This window comes from Chanos chanos, chromosome 8, assembly GCF_902362185.1.
Source record: "Chanos chanos chromosome 8, fChaCha1.1, whole genome shotgun sequence".
Taxonomy (NCBI): Eukaryota; Metazoa; Chordata; class Actinopteri; order Gonorynchiformes; family Chanidae; genus Chanos; species Chanos chanos.
The window spans coordinates 6748582-6771831 of NC_044502.1; the positions used below are offsets into that span (position 1 = coordinate 6748582).

Consider the following 23250-nt stretch of genomic DNA (forward strand, 5'->3'; position numbering starts at 1 on the left):
TCGACATCTAATCATGGTGAGGAATTAGAAAAAAAAAAAAATGACATTCCACTCTACAGGCCCTTTCAGGTCTGGTTTTTCAACGAGGATATTCTAGACTAGGCAGTAGGCAACTATGTGAATGAAAGTTTCCAGAAAAACTGATGTAAGGAAATGTTACACAGCATACCAGAGGGTAGATTGATTCACCAACAGAAGGTTTATTCGTGTATTATGGAGGAAAAAAAAAAAAAAAAACACTTTATGGAACATGAAGTTTGTTGCCTCAAAAAACATTGAACAAAGGCCCGGTTCCAAGAACTTGTAAAAAACAGAAAACGAACAGCTTTGGTCACTCAAAGAGGGGAAAAAAAAAAAAATTTAGATATCTTTCTCTTTTTGGACGAATTACAAATAAAACCTTTTACTCACCTCAGAAACACATGTCCATGCAATATCCAACATACAAATGAATCAACAAACAAACCAACTGACTGACTGTTAAGCTGGCATTCCTGTACTTAGTATACCAGAGGTTCTCTCTTCCTATAGATGTGGTCGTAACACTAACTAGTGAAACTGATCAATACAGAATGCAGTCTTACCAGCTCCTCAGTAAACAACAGTGAATCAACAGGTTGATTTATTAGTAAACAACAGTGAATCAATAGGTTGATTTATCAGTAAGCAGAAGTGAATCAAAAGGTTGGAAATACAGCTACCACAGACAGAACGTCTGATAGCGTCATGAATGCTGTCAGGTTTTAACGCATACGTACAAAAAAAAAAGAAATGGTCGATTGTACCAACACTCGGGTCGTTTAAAAAATACTGGATGCTTAGAAAATAGAAAACCTTGTTCTTCCTTTCTTTCTTTTTGTCTTCTTAAAACTTGCTAACACTGACTTAAAACTGAAAACGTCCATATTCTGTGGCTTCTCTGCCACACCACAGTGTCAGTGTGTTACACTGACTGACCATGAAAGGCAAAAACAAGCAAGCAAACAAACCCATGAAACCCTTTATACATATCACCATCTAAAATGGAAACCACAAAATCTTTCAGATATATTGTACTGAAAGAAAAAAAAAAATAAGAACAGGTCAAGTATAGAAATATATACTGCGAAAGACCAAAAAAAAAAAAAAAAAAGGGAGAAAGAAGTCAGTGATCAAAAAAAAAAAAAAGACTTCCTCTTTATTGACCACACACATTTTCCAGGATAAACACTGACTTATTTCTAAAGGAGATGGAGAATTCCAACAATGAGTTCCCTAAAGAAAATTAAAGGGAAAAAGAAAAAAAAATATACGGAGTCTTTCACATGATAACGATCTCCATTTTGGACAGGGAGCAGAAATAAAAAAAATAAGAAAAATAACCCCCTGTTGTACAGTAAGCTAACGTTAAAACATGTTAGATAAACAGTAGTCCTCCAAGGTGTGTGATATAATGCGGAAAGAACTGAAAAGGAGGGTCCTTCTATCTGTATGTGTAATCCATATTTTCCACTCCACTGCTGTACCCTCCCAAGTTTGGGTACGCGCTCGGGGTCATCCCATAACCCTGAGAAGTTGGTCCCATCGAGTTGAAAGTGGACTGGCTGCCAAATCCTACAAAAGATAAGAGAGGAAAGGATTGCGATATTTGAGATCGTCAATCCCTGCCGGACAATGAAAAGTTCTCTGAGGATAACAGACTTATCACTGCTAAGATAATCCACCGTGTTTCCATTTCGAGGATTCCTGATTGATACTGTGCCAATCCATTTGGCTGAATAGTTGCATTTTGGCACTGAAAATACAGACAATTCCAAATTTCTACATAATACAAGAACAGGTTCTTAAAAAAAGCTTATGTAACACAATTAGCACATAGGAATAACATGCCCATACGTAAGAGGCTTGGTTTCAGCTTCCCTCCTATTCTAACCATAGCTACTTCAAACAACTCCCAATTTTCTCCAAGCCCAGTTGTCCTGCATACAGACAGATCTACTGATCAGGAACTCAAGCTAAGTGCACATCTTAAGTGGTTTTAAGTTTTCTAATTTAATACTACTATTTTCCTCATACTTGGGCGAGGCCGCTTATGAGTTTCTTCCACGTCCCTGCCTCACACAACTGTCACCTATCGCCAGCCTTTTGTCTGTCACGGATACATGAGGTCAGACAACGAACTTTATCCCTCAGGAGTTGCCGGCCTCAAACGGTGAATGCAAGGAGAGCAGACATTCAAATGCTAAATCACAGATACAGGATTCACTTTCGCTCCGGGTTCATCCTTTCACACCTTACCTCCGTAGCCGTAGTCCGGGGACCCCACGCCCGCGCCCTGGGCCGGCACGGCGCCGTAACCGTAGTCGGGCCCCACCAGCGGGGCGTGCTCGGGGGGAGGTTTCCTAAACTGGGAGTAGGTTTGGCTGTACTGACTGTAGTAACCCTGGGATGGCGGAGGGACAGCCTGGTATGTCCCTGTTTCCCCCACCGCGGTGACAGCGGGGCCAGACTGCCCCTTCTGAGGTCCTGCGACGCCCCCGGCGGGGTAATAAGAATTCACGGCCGCTGGAGGGGGGGGGTTAGCTGGAGCCATGCCAGCTGTAGATGCCCACTCAGCTGCTCCACCGGTTGTGCCTACAGAGAGACGTGGAGTGTTATATTTGTAGTTCTTTCTCCCCCCCCCCCCACCCGCCTCCGTATAATTAAAAGGAATCAAAACTTACTGTAGAGGAGAAAATACCTGTTTGAAAAGAGTTAGCACCTGTAAACCCTCTTCCACGTCCCCTGCCCCTCCCTCTTCCCCGGCCTCTGACGGCTGCGGAATTGGGCTGGAGACCGGCCGGCGCGCCGAAGCCCTGTCCGGACGGGCCGACGGAAAGACGAGAGTTTTGGAGCGATTAAAGAGCACGAGGCCAACGATGCAGATTGAAAACAGCGTGAGAAACCGAGAGCGAGGAGACGCGGTTCGTCTTACCGTCTGAGGGAAAGTTTTTTTCTTGAGGCCGTTCGAGTTTTCTGTGTCGTCTGGGAAGAGCTTCTCTAAGGCAGCCAGGGCAGCGTTGGCCTTTGCCACTTTCTTATTGGAGCCGGTGCCCTGGAATTTCTGTCCGTCAACCTCCACCTAAAAGAGGAGACAAATCGCACGCGCACACACACACGTACGTGCAAATGTTAAGGTGACATAATAAACAAATTATCATAAAGGTCACACAACAACAGTCGAGGGGGGAGGGGCGGGGATTTAACAGGATTGTCCTAGAAGCTCCATGCATGTTAAAGCCTGACCTGCTTTATTAAAACAAGTTCCACAGGTTTGGAGAGGGACTCAATTATAATTTGCTGTTACCAATCAATCAGGAGAGACATCTTGTATTTTTTTTTTTTCCCACGATTGCTTTGTGCTTGTGGTTTGTGCGTGTCACACGACAAAAACAAACATTAGAAATGAGAGTGAAGATAATTATTCCATTTCACACATTTGGGTCATGACACAGATCTTTCTGGGTTGTGGATGCAGCACGTAGCTGCGATGTGTTAGTGTCGGTTACGCTCTCATTTCGCAGTTAGTTGTTATCGTCAAACTTGCAGGCTGCCAAATATGTGCGGTCCCGCTGGGACCGCCAAGGGGCTTCTCGCCGGGACGTAATTCAAACGACAGCGAATAGTTACCCTAATGAAGTCTTGGTCTGTTTTCCAGACGCGGCCTAAGCCCGGTCTGGGGGCTAAAGAGGATTTCGAATGGGAAACTCCCCATTAACGGTTAAATTTAGCCCACCAGCAGGCTTAATCTGTGTCTGGAATAGGTCAGCAACATCCTGACCATTAAATACCCCTACCAAATGGTAACCTATTACTTCTTCTCTGTTATGAATCCATGTGGAATCCATGTCTTTTTTTATTTTCTTAGCATGACCACGACGCTAACTTTTCATTCACAATTACAAACCGTACAGAAATCGGAAAAAAGTTTCTAGGCCTTTGTTCGGGCGAGCGGCCCGACGATTAGCGTACGGTTCTGGAAGGCGTGAAGATTTGACTTTCCATAAGGGATTAGTGAGCGACAGAAAATCAGATTTGTAAAGACCAGCACACAAACATGTCCGTACGACCATTCGGCCTCTGACTGACCTCGATGACAAAGCTCTTGTCGTGGCTCCCCCCTTTTACGGAGACGAGATTGTATTTAAGGCTCCGCCGTTTCTCGTTCAGCTCCATCACGGGATTTTTGCCGTGCCGGGTCAGGATGGGACCCACCTGCTGTGAAGACACACCACGTGAAACACATATGTCAAAACCAAAACCCTCCGATCGCGACCCCCTCCAACATCATCCGGACGAAATATCAACACCCATCGCTTGGCTCGAGAGCAGCTCGCCTAAACATCTCAAGACTTGGCCCAGTTGTGCCACATTTTTCAGCTGTTGCCGAGGGTTCAGTCAGACATGCACGTGATTGGCTGCGTTCCCTAGGATAGCTGTGTCAGCCAGGGTTATTCTTTCTCTCACCTCAAAGTTAAGGACACCGGTAGGCGTGGGGCTTATAGGGTTACACAGAGAATTAAATCGGTGGAACCCTTTCCCAAACATGTTACACTTCCTGCCAACACTGGACAATCCAGTGCCAGGGAGAAGGGGGGAAAAAAAAAAAAAAAAGTAGCTTCCAAAAAGTTGGCTTCATGTCTGTAGACAGAGGTGTGTGCTTGCCCTTCTCACCAAAAGAGCAGAAAAGTGGTAATAACATAGAAGACTACAAAAATGGGGTCACATTCGGTGAGGATTAAGGGGTTTGATAGCGTTTGCGTGGACGACACTCGTTACCTCGGCAACAGTATCAGACAGGGCTGCGTCCGAGGCGGTTTTATCAGCGTCTGCACTTGTTGTCGTGTCATCCACTCCATCTTGGCTCTGATTTTGGTCACACGGTTTTGTCTCCGGCCCAACAGACACGCCCAACGCCCGAAGAGCCTGCGAGTACCAGGAACACTTCATTTCAAGTCTTTAAATTTCAAAGCTATTCCAGGAGTTCTCAGATTCACGTCATACGTTCAGTTAAACAAACAGTTCCTTTCAAATGAAATGAAATGCAGCCATCATCCAAACAGTCCTGAGACATTCAACAAATAAAACCACTTGATCCATGCAAGGTTATTTAAGGTTAAAGGTTTTGGTTTACCTAGATCGTCTTAAGCCAAATAACAATGAAAATGTCTACTGAAAAGGATTTGGCCATCGGACAGCATGAAGAATTTTCACTTCCAAGGCTCGTCTTTCTTTACTTTGGCACGCCACAAATGTAAACTCTTGGCTTCCAACACCAATAAGCCTCACCTTAAGGGCAACTCTGAGCTTGGCTACACGTTTAGAAGGTCCTGCGGCTCTGTGGACTTGGCCGTCCACCTCGACGGACATGGTGAATATGGGGACGTGAACAGGGCCGGTCTGAGACTCCAACTTGTACAGAAGCCCAGGCCTGAGCTGGTTAAGCTTCATCAGGGCGTTCGGAGCCTGGGCAGGTTCAGACTTCATCTCCGGGCCTGAGAAAAGGCACAGAATGTTTCCAACAGACGCGTATCGTGACTAAGCAAGAACAAGAAACGCAAAGCCTGCCAGGTGATGTGGAAAGAAGGGGGGGGGGAGAAAAAGAAAAAACAACTACAATTCCACAACGAGTGGTAAGCATGACTTTGGACCACAATGGCTTGGGGTTTATGCATTCGCCGGAATGGCGGCTCTGCTATAGAATCACGTGTCGAGAAAAGCAAACCCATGGAGTGCTTTAGGCAGAGCCTGGAGCGCACACCTTTCTTTTGGAACTTTTTCTTCCTTTTGTTGGGATTTCGGTCGTCTACTTCATAGTCACCGTCCATGGATCGCTTTGCCGCAGTGGCACACGCAGCCCCCCCCGGGATTTGAGCTACGCGATAGAGGGGAACAAAAAAAAAAAAAGAAGCATTTTTAAGTTGCAAATGCGTTTTTAAACGTGGTAAAAAGTTTAATGAGCGATGGAGCCAGAAGAGCTACGCGGAAGGGCGATGTTTATACCTGTGATGTTGGGGTCGTACTCTTTACACATCCTGTTTTTCGGGGACAAACGATCCATCCCCAGCACTTTGTGAATCTGGCCGAAAGCAGCCAATCGCAAGGCAAACTGGGGGGAGACGTAACCATTCTTACAATTTTTTTTTCCCTCCCCTTGAGATTAATCCGCATTTCTAATTCACTAATTCATATTTCTAATTCTAATTCAAACAATTCACTCTTAAAACACAAAAAAGTAATTGAGTTTTCAGTTTCAGAAGGTTTTACCTTGTGAACCAGGGGGCCGGACATAGCACCGAAATCAGCGTTTGCCTAGCTTACGTCTTTGACTACTGAAAGTACCTGTGCGCTCTGTGTGATATCTTCCCGTTGCTGCTGGTTAAGATAGCTGGCTGCATCCACAGGTTCTCTCTCACATGGATCTGCGATGCCTGGACCGTCTGTGAAGAGACAAGAGGGAGGACTTTTAATCTTTGTATGCATACACAATGAATACAACACACACATACATATATATATATATATATATATATATATATATATATATACATATATATATATATATATATATATATATATATATATATATATATATATATATACACACACACACACACACACACACACACATACACACACACATATATATATAAAAAATACACACACATAACACTTATGTGGCTCTGATACTTTACCATTTAACAAGATTCCTGATGCAAGGCACTCAAGGACTCTCCGTAGGGCCTCTCCTGGACTCAACTCCCTTTCGCATGTGGCAATGGCTTTTTCACACAGTAGCTCAAGAGCCTAGCAATGAATACCACATGGGTTTCAATGAGGAGGGGGGTTTGTTTGCTCTGGTATGCTGTTTTAAGTATGATGTAATATTTTGTGGGTCTGGGGTTTATGTCACGGAATGGAATGGGGGGTGGGGTGTTTGTGTGGGCACAGGAAACACATACTTACCCATCCTTTGAAAGGTGTCCAGGTGGGAACACGGGTGCAAAGATCTCTCATGACGCGGATGACGATAACGCACGAATTCAGCTGGCTGGCTTTAGCCTAATGACAAAACAGATCCACATTCAGTCATGAGTCAACCCTGCAGGAAAAGCTTGCACAGATATCACAATACATTACATCCCCAGAAAGAGACTAACTACATAAACATTTGACAGTAATTACGGCTTGAGGTCAACATGGAGATATGGAGAATTTGACCTGGGTAAAATATGTATCAAAAACATTTGAGTGATTTCGTTTCCATAAGAGAATGGCCCAAACTTCAGATGCGTCAAATACGGACAGGACGTTTTGAAAAACAAAAAACAAAACCAAAAACAAAAAAAAAAAACCACTGCAAATGTTTCCGATATATTTTGACCCAGGTCTCAATGGCAAATGGTGTTAATGGGGGTAACAGTCGACTGCTATTTTCAAACAAAGACGGGATGCAAACCTGAAACCACTTGACATGGCGGAGCGTCGCCAAAGCAGCCAGACATTTCTGCCTGTCCAGCGTGTCCAGCGCGTCGTCGACTGATTGCGGTTCTACTGGCGAATGGAATAAGGAGACAAGGCACGGTTTGACCAAGCGGTACTCTGTCTACTGGGTTAAGGGGAAGAGGCAGGAACCGAGGTCAGGAGAGAGGGAGCAAGGGGAATGGGATTTCCCGAAATTATGGATGGGCGCGCACCCGCGTGCCCGCCCCCGGCCCCATGGATTGGCGCACGCAAGAAGTACATCTAATCAAATGAGGCCTGTAAACACGGAACTGGCTCGCTGGAGCCGAATCAATGTTTCGTGATATGAATATACCAATGGGATAGCCTAAGCAGCTAATACCTGGCTTAAAATAGACCCTTTCCCTCTGTCGGCCCCCCCCTTCTGAGTGTGCTGCTTCTTCCCTTCCAAGACAGAGTTACCCAGTTGGTCAAAGGTCCAGCTTCCATAAAAAAAAAAAAAAATTCACAAACTTGAAGGGCTGGTTTGAGAGAATAGAATTTTTGTTACCACAAGGATTACAATGGTAATGTTCAAATGTTTACAGAGCCGAAAACTGGGTCTATAATGCAGCAAAACATGATATCTAAGGGCTAAAGTAGAAAACAATTTGCAGAATAACCTTAACAAAAGAGAAATTTGATAGTAGCCTATTGTTAAAGCATGCATAAGTCAGATATCTAGTTGAGGGAGCAGTGAAGGAATCTACATGTACGTGTAGACATCTGAAGTTTAAACAAGGCCACAGACTAACAGCGTGAGGGTCTGCTTACTTTGAGGACCACTAATAATGTTTGGTGAAAAATATCACAACAAGTTTGCTTTTAACCATGAGTATTTTTGATACTGAAGTTAAAAGAAATGAAAAATTATGGTAAGATATTTACTGCTTTGTAATTATAAACAGGGTGGCTCAAATGGTCCCTCTGCCATTTTTGCTGCAATGTAAAACCCTTCAAAAAAAAAAAAAAAACCTCCAGCACAACAATCACAACCACACGTCCGCACGCATCTCAAATTAATTTTCGAAAAACCAAGCCAATCGTTTCTAATTGCTATCTGACGAACAAGGCTATCGCAAAATCTGACAAACAATTTCATCGCTGTGGTGGACTAAGCCAAGTATGGAGTGTGTTAACCTACGACATCGACCTACCTCTGCGACGACCGTTTATGTTTCACACCACAACAAACTTTAGGGGTTTTTTTGTTTTTTTTTTCTTTTTTCAGTTCTTTTCCAAAAGAGCACAGTTCTGTTGCGGTGCTTTCAAATGAAGCCGGATCCTAACGGCGCAGACGTACCTCCGTCCGCGTCTCTCTCGGCGTGCTCCCTGACCTTCGGCGATGTCAGGCGGACGGTTAACGTCAAGATCGGCTCCGCCACACGTTTGATAACGATGGCTGCTTCTTTGATGACCGGGGTTATGACGTACTTATCCTCAGTGATGGTCTGTAACGAAGATTTCGAAATTTTGGAAAATAAATAAATAAATCAATCAATCAATCAATCAGACAACCTGCACTTTAAATGAAGCGAATTAACATTCGCGTAGGTGCTTCACACAATTTCAATGGGATAATGAACGCAGTAGCACTTATCAAAAAGTAGCACTTTATCATCAGTGTTTAGTTGAGAGAGAAAGCAAACACAGGGTGAACAATATAACGTGTACCTTTATAAGTTCAGAGAGTTTGCCCGAGACAATCATGAGAAGCGCAGTCGTCGGAATATCTTGGGAGAGCAAAACTAGTTCCAAGTCCAAATCGTCCTTTAGCAACAGCCCCTTGGCGACAAGACCCACCCTATAGACTCCACGAAGTTTCCGCAAAGTCTGATCACTGGGGGAGAAGAGACAGCGACACGAGCTACCCATCGGCGACTGACTGAGAATACCCCGTTGGGAGAAAAACTAACTGGATAATTGAGCAATCAAAGAATGGTTTCTTATGCAGGGGTTCACCTTTCAGGGGCTTTGCACAATTCCTGTTCATTCATCCAATCAGAGACCGTCTTGAGGCCACACTCGATGTGAGAGACCATGTTCTGGACAGCCTCCAGCTCCTCGGCCGAGGGGTAGACGGTAGCATGCTTGCTCATCACGTGGAGATCGTCGCTGACAAACAGTCGCGAGGCTCGTGGAGCGCCAGGATGTGGGAGCTGTTATCAAAGAGATTTGACCTCAACTACAACGAGGGGATGAATGAAATTTCGTCGAAAGCAAGTGTCTAAGAATTACTCTCAATGATGTGTTCAGGATTTGCGCAAAAATGTTATAAAACTCTGACATTCCAAATTAGGGAAAAAAAACAAAACAAACAAACAAACCCACAACAAACAAACAAATTAACCCCACAACAAACTGATGTACTGCCAGTCATGACACCTTCTAATTGCACTCTTGATCACTGAGTTGCTGCCTTACGCTCAAATATACATATGCATCACTCTCTATGAACTTAAGCTATCCAAAGAGCCTTTCTCTCTGTCATCAGAAATATTTCACATGGGCACTAATGCCACTGTCTCTCCCTCTAAACGCCCTGAGTGACCTGCCAGACGCAGCTTGTTGAGCCATCTGCCAACACGATCTTTGGCTGGAGGCCCAGAGAGACATCTCTGCCCCTGTATGCCAATCTGCCTCCTGGCCTTTCCGGCCTGTCTAACAGCACAGTAAAGATCTTAACCGTTACAGACATGTCCTCTTAAAAAGCACCTTGTTACTTTGACTCAAGTTGTTTACAATACAGAATTATTTCTGACCACTGGAAGAAAAAGTCTGCAAATGGTTCGTGAACTTATTGACGGAAGCATTAGGGAATCAGGACTTCTTCTAGAAGGGGAGGGAAACTTATATTTGTAAAGTTTGGATGGCATACTGTTTCCGGTCGGGGATGCTCTTCTTCATATCTCTGGAGACTGGCGACGTAGTCATGATATTGTCTAAGTTCCTCCTCATAACACAAACAGTCATACCAATATCGTAGATCCTCGTATCTGTAAAGACGAGTGGTACATTATAAATACTTACTGATTTACTTATAAAGTTTTTCCCCTTTACTTTTTTTTTGGGGGGGGGGGGGGGGGGGGGGGTGAAATTACCTCTCATATTCGTGTGGGTGGAGACGACGACCGCGCTGTATCAAGTCGTACCAGTACACGAGCTCTTCGTATGCCTGATGTTCGTCCCACGATGGTGGATCGTACGGTCGTCTAAAATCATCCATTTGCTCCTAACCTGTTTACAAGTGTTCCACTGCCCAGTCAAAAATATCACAGGCGAAACAACCTTTTAAACAGTCATCCTCTACTCAAAAATAAGAGGTTAACTAGAGATTAATCTAGCCATATAAGAGGTCTGCCACTTGAAAGCCAACAAGTTTCATCATTCAACGTTTGGCTACATAACTTGTGGGGTTTTCGAAAGGATTCGTGGTCATTTTAACGCGCACGAGAAGGTCTGTTTTTATGCTCAACGGTGGCTGACGTCTCACGTTTGCCTCGCAATTTTCTGAAAATGAGAAACTGTACTTTCATTCATCCAACAGCTAACATCGCACTGGCTAAAACACTGGCTTGAGGGGTGGCTTGCAAAACAGCACAGCGAAGTTACACTACAGATGTAGCTGTAATCTAATAAACAAATTATTTGATGTTTGCTCATTTCTGCTGCCGAAAACCAATGATATTTTGTACAGGAATTTTATTGTCGTGTCACACTTTGTTTGAATGGATGTTAACTAGTGATAACAGTAGCTAAAATCACTGTTAGCATTAGCGATTTACAGCATGCATATCTTCATTCTGCACGTTCGTAAACTAGCTAAGTGGGTTAAAACGCTGTGACCGATCGCGAATGCACTTGGCATTATCAGAAGAGGTCTCTGGCATTTTTTCTGTTTATGAATAACACCGGAACGATTGATTCATCCTACAGTAGGCCTGCTGCAATTGCTTTGAAAGCTAGTCAGAAGTAAGACTCACCATTAGGCTAACCTGATGCTTTCCGCCAGTAACAGTGCGCAATGGTAACATTCGGAAGTGACGCAATACTCGATGTTGAGATTTCCCGCATAGTAGTAGTCTCTTCATGCATATTTCTCTTAATGCCAACAAAAGAGAAAGCAGTAACGATTCTCTTTTTTGAGGGGTGGGACACGAACAAAGAGAAATGGTTATTCCCTATTAGATGTTATACATTTTTTTGAGATGTTTAAGGTAGTTGTTCTTTTATTTAGGCTCCAGGCATATCGAATTTATACATGGCACCAAAGCAGTTCATGTGAAAGCCATGGCTCTCCTAGAGGGCAATATGAATAAACTGAATTTGAATAAATTCCTATTAACCTTAGATAATCAAAGTTTTAACTGGATAATGAAAGACTAGATAAAGGTGTTTTAAATTGTGGGCTCATACACTGATCACAACATGTTATTAAATTGGATCAGAACTTGAAAAACATCTACAGGAATGCCCTTCTTTTGCCTTAGCCTTTTTAGGAACACACCTCTGTGTATCACACCTCTGTCTGAAATTAAGTGGATTGCTCATGAGCAAAATAGCTTTCAGGTGCGTGAAGTGCTTTAAGCAATTACTCATCAGAATATCATGTTCCTCCTAAAAAAAAAAAAAAAAAAAATGTTTTCTTTTCCTCAGGAATCAAGCTTGACATTCTAACTTTTTGGCACTGCCGTCCTGATCCTGCCTTGAATACCCTTATCGCACTTTTTATGTAAACCACTGTAAACCAATTCATTCATTTTACTGTGTTTTTTCTGGCGGCACAGGAATAACTCGCTTTCGAAATATCATGCTGACTGTGCGATGCTCGGATTGAAAGTGGGCAGACAGAGACAATGACTAGTCACTCAAGCTGGGCGCATTTATGCCCATGCTCTAGTTGTTTTTCCTGAGAAATCCCTCTACCCTTTGTAGTTAGACGTAGGCCTACACAGTTTCACATGACTGCAATGTGTACCAGATTCCTTTAGTGCTTTCTTTAGAAATGTCTCTGCCTAACATCAAGCACAAGAGAAATTAAAACACAAAGACCTTTGCTGGGCATGCACACTGTCGCGTTCTTCCTTATGAAACGCATCAGGTAGGCTACTTTTGAGAATCTGCATAGGAATCGCATGTCAAAGGTTGCTTTAGAATGATTATAGATCCTCGCTTGCATAAGTACAAGATGGGTGATATGGGTGGGTCTTTACAAGTAGGTGATTTATTTTTTGACAGGGGGGATGGTCCAGTGGTCACTGACACTACCCTATAGAGTATATAGGGGGATGGCAGGTTAACAAGGGGGGTGCGTTTTGGTCATTTTGCCAATAAGTGGGGTGGCATCCCCCCTCATCCCGCTACTAATCGCCTACTAGTCCTGTAATATTCACATAGAATATATTGGGGATACTCGTTTAATGGTAATGCTGGAATATGGGATGGTAACAAGTATTCTTATAGGATGTTTTAATGTACATGACTGTAATTGGTCCGTGGCACCTGTAATTGAAGTTCGTCGGCGCAGTTTCAGTTTGTGAGAGTGTATGGCTTATCTGCAAGTCCATGAACCTGTTTTTCAGAATACAACATAAATACTTTGAATTATCGCACGTCATTCTCCGGAATTAGCCTAATCGAAGTACATACTGTACAAAATAAGACAGGTCCATCATTATCTCGCACGACTTTGTGAGGGTTAAGTGGTGTCAGATACATTATTTACATGTTGTACAGGTGTCGAAAAGTTTGTTTTCACATGCAGACTGCAAATGTTTGTCCTGTATTTTATATGAAAAAATGACTATGTTCTTACATTTACCCTGTTACCCTTTAAACTTTGGTAATTACAATACTTAAAAAGGTAAATGCGTCAGAAAAAAATGCATCATTTCATAAACTGTAGACGGGTTTTCATGCATTCAATAAATACATTGAGTATTGCAAAATTTAAAATAATAAATCTAGCTGCAACGTTTTCAATTATGACATATTTACTCATGCAGTATGTTAAGTGTTAATATGACAGGGTAGTATGACTCAATGAATGAGCTTTTAAACGAAATATTTTAAATTGTATGGGCATGGAAAAGTTTCCAAAACGTAATAAATGCATTTATAAAGTAATATCTTGTGTGTCTTAGGTGAATTTTGAACAGTTTTACATAAAAATGATGTCCTGTGCTAGCACTTTAGCTGTGTGAGAGGCCGTCCCCTTCTTTGTTGGGTACGCTTCAATCCATCTGGAGAACTTATCCATGATGAGTAAGACGTCCTGTTTCCCTTTTACCTTTGGCAGGGTGATGTAATCGACTTGCAAATGCCTGAAAGGTCCAGGTGGTGCGTTCGATCGAAGCATTGGAACTGGAGCTCCGGGAGAAGGGTCATGTTTTTGACAGATGATACAAGCGTCTTTAACTTTCTGAGCCTCCGCTCCAAAGAGAGGGTTATACCAAAATGAAGAAAATCTTGAGACCATTGCTTTAGGTCCAATGTGGCCGACGCTATGTATCTGCTGATCCAGATATGACAAGAGGCAGGAAGGGGCAACGCCCTTGTCACCTTTCCTCCATACTAAGTCATCATACAGCTTTGCACCATTCTCCATCCAAGTCCATCGTTCCTCTCGGCTTGTACTGTCTTGCATTTCAGAAATGTGTTTAAGGTCGCGGACAATAACATGTCGCAGTTTCTTGGTTCTGCTAGTGGGCATTCTCGTGCTGCCACCATTAAAAGTCTCATCCATGTCATTTGGAGCTGAGCCAACATCGCTGCTGTCAGAATTTTCATCGCTCGTTTCGTCACGTTCGTCATCACGTTTTTCATCACCCCTCCTTGCGGCAGCTTTAGCAGCTTCATCTGCCACCGCACTCCCCTTACTGATCTCTTCCTTTGGTCTGGAGTGCGCTTTAACCTTGAGTACTGCTACAACATCTGGTAGTTTAAGAGCATCTCGCAGTTGAGCTATTAATGGATTTGACACTAGCAGACTAGTCCTGACGCTTGGTAAGAGACCTTGAACTGCAGTGGAAATTAACACTGGGTCCTCTGACCTACCCAATTCCTCGATGGTCTGACGACATCCAGAATAATTAACCCAGACGTGTTTCAGGCGTTTCGCATACTCTTCGACTGACTCGTCTCGTTTCTGTTTACATGCGAGAATTTTCTTCCAATCCACTGTCAGTTGTGCATTTTCCATACACCAAGCCTGAATCCTCTTCCATGCACCGCTTTCGTCGTCCATGTCCAGTCTGTGATTCACTGCATCCTGCAGCTGCTCAGCTTGCTGCTCACTTTGATGTACAGCTAAGATTTGACATCCATCAAGAGGGTGTAAATTGTAAATCCTTTTCAGCCTTTGAAGCTCTTCCCAAGTCTTTGTACCTCCTTTTCTGGGAGGGGGTACCTTTGCTGAAAATTTTTCAACCAAACCTGGTGTTAGGGGGATGTTCATCTGGATGTTTATCCTAGATGCATTTCCATCCTCATCTGTAACTTCTTCTCCTGCAGGCCTCACGCGTCTCTGGTATCTAGTTCTAACTATTCTCAGAGCTGTCGGTTTATCATTAGAGCTGACCTCCTCCCGTTCCCCCTCATCCTTGTTGTTTTCATAAGCCCTTGGGTCATCCACTTTTTCTGCCAGTTGTTTTACATCTTCCCATGGGTACAAGGGAGATAACACGGAAGTTGACTCTGAGTTTGGCCTCGCAGAGGCGCCTTGGTTATGGCTATCTCTCACCTCAGAGTGAGAGTGAGTTTGGACGTTTTCTTGAGCTGGCAGATTGCCAACTGCAGTGTCGTTAGCGAAATGGACCTTTTTCTCTCTCTCTCTGTGCTTCTCATTCTCAGAGTGCAGAAAATCAACGGTAGCTTTTAACTTACCATTCTCATGCTGACTTTTATCTCGTTCAATTTTTAGTTCATGCTGTCTGAGCTTAGAGAGAGCCAGCAAAAGCCATTTAGTTTTTTCTGTGCCATCTTTCATGCGTTGTGTTTTACCCCATGCCCTTTTAAGCAATTACTCATCAGAATATCAAGTTCCTCCTAAAAAAAAGAATCTGCATAGGAATCGCATGTCAAAGATTGCTTTAGAATGATTATAGAACCTCGCTCGCATAAGTACAAGATGGGTGATATGGGTGGGTCTTTACAAGTAGGTGATTTATTTTTTGACAGGGGGGATGGCCCAGTGGTCACTGACACTACCCTATAGAGTATATAGGGGGATGGCAGGTTAACAAGGGGGGTGCGTTTTGGTCATTTCGCCAATAATTGGGATGGCATCCCCCTACTAATCGCCTACTAGTCCTGTAATATTCACATAGAATATATTGGGGATACTCGTTTAATAGTAATGCTGGAATATGGGATGGTAACAAGTATTCTTACAGGATGCTTTAATGTACATAACTGTAATTGGTCCGTGGCACCTGTAATTGAAGTTCGTCGGCGCAGTTTCAGTTTGTGAGAGTGTATGGCTTATCTGCAAGTCCATGAACCTGTTTTTCAGAATACAACATAAATACTTTGAATTATCGCACGTCTTTCTCCGGAATTAGCCTAATCGAAGTACATACTGTACAAAACAAGACAGGTCCATCATTATCTCGCACGACTTTGTGAGGGTTAAGTGGTGTCAGATACACCACTTAACAGACTGCAAATGTTTGTCCTGTATTTTATACGAAAAAATGACTATGTTCTTACATTTACCCTGTTACCATTTAAACTTTGGTAATTACAATACTTAAAAGGTAAATGCGTCAGAAAAAAATGCGCCATTTCATAAACTGTAGACGGGTTTTCATGCATTCAATAAATACATTGAGTATTGCAAAATTTAAAATAAAAAATCTAGCTGCAACGTTTTCAATTATGACATATTTACTCATGCAGTATGTTAAGTGTTAATATGACAGGGTAGTATGACTCAATGAATGAGCTTTTAAACGAAATATTTTAAATTGTATGGGCATGGAAAAGTTTCCAAAACGTAATAAATGCATATATAAAGTAATATCTTGTGTGTCTTAGGTGAATTTTGAACAGTTTTATGTAAAAGTGGGAAACATTTAACTGTTGTCTGAGACTGATTTACCGTTCAAATAATTACTTCCGATTGATCCAGGACACAAATGTTTCCATAAACGATCACTGTATGCACATGAAATGATGGTAATGATGTGTAGTCTCCCAAACTTCAATTCCTTCCACTCTCTTGACACATCTTAATCAAATAAAAATTTTTCGACTTGGTTAACAAACAGCGGCAAGCAAAAGTCTCTATGAACTAATATGCATTTCTGAGTGCGTGTGTAGAGCTAGGCTGTACTGTAAACGCGTCGTCAGGGTGGAGGACAAGGAGGGGGGAAATATGGTACTAGGCAACACAGAATTCAGGCTTCCTAAGGCTATGAGCGTCAACAGGCGGTAGGGTGAGAGACCATGTCAAACCCCATCGTGTTTAGGGCAGTTCGACTTGCCCGTGGTCGAACCTTCGGAAATGGACAGGAGGGTGTCGCACGGGGGCTTAAGTCGGGCATCAGAGACATGATTTTACCATCTACGGCGGCGACGAAAGAGAAACTCAAAACCATTGATGACCTACCGGGACCTAGTCTGGCTACAACTGTTTACTGGCTGTTCGTCAAGGGATATGCGGACAAGAGTCACGCAATGCAGGTAAAGATAGTTTATGCGAAAAATTAACTGTAAACTCCAGACACGAGGCTGTCTCGACTGGATTTCTGTGTTTGAAGGAATCGGCAAGAACAAGAAAATATCTAGAAGTCCGTATGCTGACGTAGCAGAGTTAGGTCTGTTTCAGGTATTCGGTTTTGTGGACTCTAGTTCTGCACCTCTCAGATTTAGAGTACTGTATCAGCTCAGAAAGTGTATCTGTGAGAGGGAACTGTTTAAATCGGAATTCTGAGGAAACATACAGGCGACTCTTCGTATTTTTATCAAAATTGTCGTAGACATCCCAATGGCCACGGAACTTCTGTAGATTAAGACGCAGCTGCTTCCCTCAGCGTTGCTTTCTAGTGAAGTCAGATAAAGAGGAAATAACCTCAAATAAACTTTTTGTCGGTAAATTGCATCTCATTTGCTGCTAGGGTTCTCCATACATCTCCCTTAATTTCATATGTAGAAATTGACTTAATATATAGCATAAAAAAATTCTCCAGAAGCATGAAAATTTTGGTGGTGCAAGTCCTTATCTGATTTCTTGATTTCAATTTCCTGAATTTCCCTTTGCACTGTTTTCATCAGTGGGCTATGCAAAATAATTCCAGTGACCTAGAAACTGTCAGCAGAACTGTTACGATTTCCCTTCGATTTTTATTTTGTCAAACAGTCTTTGCATGCACTCATAAGCTCTTTGCTGTTACTGCAGATTTCTGGACAATGCCCAGTAGGCGATTTGTAGGGGAGGGATGAGGGGGGATGCCATCCCTCTTGTTAGTAAAATGATCAAAATGCAACCCCGTTGTTAACCTTGTTAACCCCCTTGTTATTCTATAGAGTAGTGTCTGTGACCATTGCCCCCCCCCCCCCCCCCCCCCCCCATATTTAAAACATAACAGATCACCTGGCTGATTTCATTCCCTTGTAAAACAATACACAACAACACACAGGAAAACTCACAACTGACAAGTGCTGAAAGATCCACAATGAATTTCAGCTGCACCGAGAGTGAATTCCAGCTGTTCCTGTCTAGACAGCTAGAGAGTTTTAAATATGAAACAGTTCATGTTTTATGTATCCTGCCAGGGCAACAGGCTAGGATGGGCATCTGATCCTGGATGAACATCGGATATTAAATGTGTTAGGATGTTTGGGAATGCCTCTTTTAAACTGTCTTTGAGATGTGTTATCTTTCATCTGTCTGTTTAACAAAACTAGCCTGTGGGACAGTGCACTTTTCAATGACCTTGACCTTGACCTTGACCATAATGTCTTCAGGTGGAGCACAAACACATATATGGGCCCATTTGGCGGTCTCGGTTTGGCCCGTTCGACATAGTCAACGTCGCAACGCCGGAGCTGATCGCCCAGGTGATCCGTCAGGAGGGCCGTTATCCGGTCCGCACATATCTGCCACACTGGAAAGAATACAGGGAGCTGAGAGGCCAAGCCTATGGGTTACACGTCGAGTGAGTCGTCCAAATCAATAGCCGTCCATGTGCCTAAGCCCTCCATTTCATCCTGACCAAAATCCGCTGGTCCATTCGTAGAATTAAAGATTTTCACGAGCGTGATTTTCTGTCCCGCAGCACGGGAGAGGACTGGTACCGAATCCGCAAGGCTCTCAACCCCAAGATGCTAAAACTGCAGGAGGTGTCTGCGTATGCCCCTGTCATTCATAACGTAGTGTCTGACCTGCTGAGGAGGATAGAGCGTCTGCGACTGGGGAGCCATGACCGGGCTACTGTCTGTGACCTGACCTCTGAACTCTACAAGTTTGGTTTTGAATGTCAGTGGGGGTGGGGCGGGGTGGGGGCAATGATGGAATGGGCTTTTCCCTGCTTTTTCTGTGATGTCAGGTCTTCATTAGATATTACTGCATTGTAGGTGTGACCTCATAGCAGAATGTAACCTGTGAATTTTTGTGTGTGTGTCTGTTTCATGTTTCATGTTTCATGACACTTGAGTCTCCATGTGAAATGCACAATGTTACGCCTTCAAAGTTTATGAGTCTGTCATTTTTCTACTTAGACACGTATGTTCTGTTAGCACAGAACAAAACGACTTGTCAGTGAAGAGTGAGATGGAAACTGCCCATAGCACTGATGATGGCCCAAGCCATTTAAAAGAAGAAGTATGCATGTGTTTGATGTGAGAAAATAGATTTCATTTTAGCTCTCCGTATTTGCCCCTTTTTCTCGTCACCAGCGATCTCATCCATCTTGTTCGAGACACGGCTGGGTTGTCTGCAGGATGAGATCCCTAAAGACACGCAACGCTTCATAGCTGCCGTAAACGACATGCTAACGCTCTCTGAGCCTGTCCTTTTCTTCCCATGCTGGACGCGTGGTATCCTGCCCTTCTGGTCTCGATTCGTCCGGGCCTGGGATGACCTCTACTATGTGGGTAAGGTCAAGAACCGAACACCTCCCGGCCGTTGCTGTTATTCTTTTGTAATTTGTGGCGTTATGTAGTCGCCCGTCAGAATTCGTAGCTATTGCTTTCGCAAAAATTGACTGTGATCATTTTGTATTGCTGGAGCCCTTGGCAATAGTTTTCCCATTAACCGCGCGTCTTCATCTGTATGTCTGTCTTCTTTTCGGGTTTCATGTCTTTTAAAAACCTGGCTGCAGCCAAGGGTTTGATTGACAGGAAGGTGCAGCAGTTGAATGAACAGGTGCATTGTGAGGAGGCGGTCCAAGGGACGTATCTGACTTACCTGTTGTCTAGTGAGAAGCTCTCTCTGCCAGAAGTGTACATCAGCATCACAGAGCTTCTGTTGGGAGGTGTGGACACGGTGAGTGTGTGTGTGTGTGTGTGTGTGTGTGTGTGTTTATGTGTATGTGTGTATGAGCACATAGGCGTTTGTTTTTGTGTACGCTTGTGCATATTTCTTAGTGGGAGCAGTTGAGGCACCAGAGAGTGAAATGCAGCCTTGTAATCATGCCTATTGTCACACACACGCACACACACACACACACACACATACACATACACACCCCCAAAAACACACACACCCCCAAAAACACACACACAGACAGATACCAAACCAGTAAATTCACATTCTTTCCTTTGGACGTGTCTCGGCATTTCTCTCTTTCTATATGCATTCTTTACCCATGCTTCATGCTGCAAGATAAAGTCCGCCTACACCAAGCTGGAAACCAGATAACGACAAACCCTTTGTAACAACAGAGCTGCCCAGACAATGAAGGAAATTAGCACTGTGGTCTATGAGTAAGATCTGCCTTAACCAATGAGAGTTACCAACGGAGAGTTTGCACTTGCATGTCACCACATTAGAATCAAATACCTTCCAAGCAGCAAGTAAAGATAAAAGCATTGTTTGGTTTGAGAGAGACTGATTGTTCCTATTGGCATGTTCAAGAATGGTGCCAAAAAGAACGGTTTCTACACTGGAAAAGGAAACAGTAAAATTAAATATCTGAGATGAACCGTTAGACGTCGTATTCCGACTCGGTTCCAAGTTCAGGAACAACCTCCGATACCTTTCCAAACTCTCCCCCAGTTTAACTTGACCAACCACAGAATCATACTTTTTTTATATATATATATTTATTTCAGAATTTATAGATCATAAAGAGGATTACACGGGAACAGTTTGTGCAGCGTGAATCTTGTGACAGTCTTTCTTTTTTTTCCGACCGGCAGGAGTTTTGGTGGTAGCCTCAGGCAACGACTGCTATGTGCATCTTGGAACTTCAGTGTTGGCAGAAGTGGTTGCTTGTCACTTCTCCAATTAGTGCCTACGCTCAGAGCAGACCTCAAGGTTTCCCTTCTGATCAGTCATCGACCTGCTAAAGGGAAGCTGCGTAAACCACGAAAAGAGAACCGATTACGACCCAACTCTAACGATCTAACGAGCATGTCCTCATTTATGTTCGACTCATCTCGTTCTCAGAGTGGGTGCTGAGTTCTGTCTTCTTCTGGATCGTACGATAGCTAAGCGTTCCTTTTCGCCTCGTCGGTTCACCGTTTAGTTTAGTTCCTCTGATAGCTGTGCTTTCTAACTGTGGCGTGGAGCAGCATGCTACATGCTAAAGACTGTTACGGCAAAGAGACCAGCTTGTGGTTGGAGGCTTTGGCCTTTTACTTCTACCATTTCATGTAGTTTGCCGGTCTGTCTTCGTGTTTATCGTATTAAAACTAAACTCAAAAATTTGAAGACATTGCGCTTCGGATCTTAATTATTACAGAAATGAACATACATCCCTAAGTTATTAGTTCATTCAACACTTACTATACATTTATTACAATTATCAACAATCAACAGTCATTTTATATTCATACATTAGACATTTACTGAACAATAATGAAAGGTATGTGCTTATGTGCTATGGTATGAAGGTATGCACTAAAGACTGACAACCAGGCAGATGAACAACATTTTTAAGAGCATATGATTTATAAATAGAATTTTAATTCTATTTAATTTTGTTTCATTGTATTTAACACACACGTGCACACACGCTCACACACACGCGCACAAACTCTCTTGTTCTGTTTGTCACTCTCTCTCTTTTTCCTCTCACTGTCTAATGCTCTCCTCTAATCAGCTGTTTAATCTCTCTCTCTCTCTCTCTCTCTCTCTCTCTCTGTCTCTGTCTCTCTCTCTCTCTTAGACATCTAACACCCTGTCCTGGACGCTGTACCACCTTGCACGGGACAGAGCCATCCAGGAGCGTCTCTATAGGGAGATAATGTCAATATGCCCGGGGAGAAAGCTGCCCACTCCAGAGGATCTGAGCGCAATGCCGTACCTGAAAGCTGTCATTAAGGAAACACTGAGGTAAGCGACTCAGTGGAAAAAGAAACCAGTACAATCCTGTCTAGTGTCAAATTCTAATGTTGTGTAATGACACAAACGGTCAAAAAAAAAAAAAGGAAACATAAATGTCTTGACAGTGGCGAAAGATGATATCTAAACAAACAAGTTAGAATTTGCCTCTATGTAGCGACCTTGTGACCTCATTCTTTGTTATAGAAGCTTAATTTGTTGCCGTTACAGTTGGTACAGTCGTTTGGTGTGTGTGTATGTGTGTGTGTGCGCGCGCGCGTGCTTGTGTAAGAGACAGCAATAATTCAGGAGGGTTTAAAAGAAAGACACTTTCACTCGAGTAAGCACTTTCAGAACATTTATTGGGCAGGGCTGTGTTTGTTCCCGTCATTCCTGCAGTAACTATAGAAACACATGGGGCCCTGGTATTCTGGACCAGTTACTGGAAAACAGCAAAAAGTTCTTTGGAATTGAAGCTCTTTGGCCGACTTTTGTAGAGATTTGAGAGCTGCTTTTCTGTCCTCAGATTATATCCGGTCGTGTCCGGAAACGGTCGTCTCACAGTGGATAACGAGATTGTTGTGGACAATTACTGGTTTCCCAAGGAGGTATAGGCAACAAAAAACAATTTCCTTATCACATATCAGTTTACTTTATATTCAGATAATGTTCTCGCAAACCTGATTTTCTCTCTCTCTCTCTCTCTCAGACACAGTTCCATCTCTGTCACTATGCTGCCAGTCACGATGAGAGTGAGTTCCCTGAAGCTGAGCGGTTTCTTCCAGAGCGCTGGTTGAGGGATGGTACCACACGTTTCCCACACCACCCTTACAGCTCCATCCCGTTTGGGGTGGGGGTACGCGCCTGCGTTGGCAGGAGGGTGGCTGAACTGGAGATGTACTTTGCCCTGTCTCGAGTGAGTAACCAGTACATAACTGATTAAACTCCTTTACTTTTTAACCCTTTGGTATTTTCCAGTGTATAACTAAGATACAAAGTAATAAATGGTCTGGTTTCATGATTGCAGATCGTCGTTAGTTTTATCAGCACGTTTACATTTAGTGCTTACAAGGTACCTTAAACTTGACCGTGATCTTTGACCTCTGAACTTTATCTCCTCTTAGCTGCTGCAGCATTATGAGGTCCTACCTGTGGAAGGTGCCCCTGTGATAGAGCCTAAAACCCGAACTCTGCTCATCCCGTCTAAACCAATCAACCTGCATTTCCTTCCTCGAGACTGA

At 43.3% G+C, this 23250-nt stretch overlaps 2 protein-coding genes across 2 annotated transcripts; one reads left to right on the forward strand and one right to left on the reverse strand.

The window, feature by feature from the left end:
• Positions 1 to 1446: 1446 nt before the first annotated feature.
• On the reverse strand, positions 1447 to 11518 carry ilf3a (interleukin enhancer binding factor 3a). Its single transcript, XM_030781087.1, has 19 exons — positions 11505 to 11518; positions 10623 to 10758; positions 10372 to 10517; positions 9484 to 9655; positions 9196 to 9361; positions 8825 to 8972; positions 7478 to 7569; positions 6985 to 7080; positions 6714 to 6825; positions 6361 to 6458; positions 6022 to 6127; positions 5780 to 5893; positions 5308 to 5513; positions 4798 to 4944; positions 4108 to 4236; positions 2954 to 3100; positions 2720 to 2834; positions 2278 to 2613; positions 1447 to 1593 (listed from the first exon to the last, which is right to left on the reverse strand). Exons 2-19 carry the CDS (start codon positions 10745 to 10747, stop codon positions 1463 to 1465), a joined length of 2586 nt encoding a protein of 861 aa, XP_030636947.1. The 5' UTR covers positions 10748 to 10758; positions 11505 to 11518; the 3' UTR covers positions 1447 to 1462.
• Positions 11519 to 16968: 5450 nt separating this feature from the next.
• Positions 16969 to 23250, forward strand: cyp27a2 (cytochrome P450 family 27 subfamily A member 2). The gene is made up of 9 exons (XM_030781846.1): positions 16969 to 17205; positions 18490 to 18680; positions 18801 to 19000; positions 19420 to 19617; positions 19845 to 20008; positions 21855 to 22021; positions 22536 to 22617; positions 22719 to 22925; positions 23134 to 23250. Exons 1-9 carry the CDS (start codon positions 16969 to 16971, stop codon positions 23248 to 23250), a joined length of 1563 nt encoding a protein of 520 aa, XP_030637706.1.

Excerpts from the sequence above, each read along its gene's own strand:
- cyp27a2 (XM_030781846.1), top strand. The coding sequence starts at position 16,969 with ATGTCAAACCCCATCGTGTTTAGGGCAGTTCGACTTGCCCGTGGTCGA. Across the intron at positions 17,206-18,489 it reads ACAAGAGTCACGCAATGCAG|GTGGAGCACAAACACATATA; the intron begins GTAAAGATAGTT and ends TAATGTCTTCAG. Across the intron at positions 18,681-18,800 it reads GCCTATGGGTTACACGTCGA|CACGGGAGAGGACTGGTACC; the intron begins GTGAGTCGTCCA and ends TCTGTCCCGCAG.
- ilf3a (XM_030781087.1), bottom strand. The coding sequence starts at position 10,747 with ATGGATGATTTTAGACGACCGTACGATCCACCATCGTGGGACGAACAT. Across the intron at positions 8,973-9,195 it reads AACTCTCTGAACTTATAAAG|ACCATCACTGAGGATAAGTA; the intron begins GTACACGTTATA and ends TCTTCGTTACAG. Across the intron at positions 4,237-4,797 it reads TGTCTGATACTGTTGCCGAG|CAGGTGGGTCCCATCCTGAC; the intron begins GTAACGAGTGTC and ends GTGTCTTCACAG.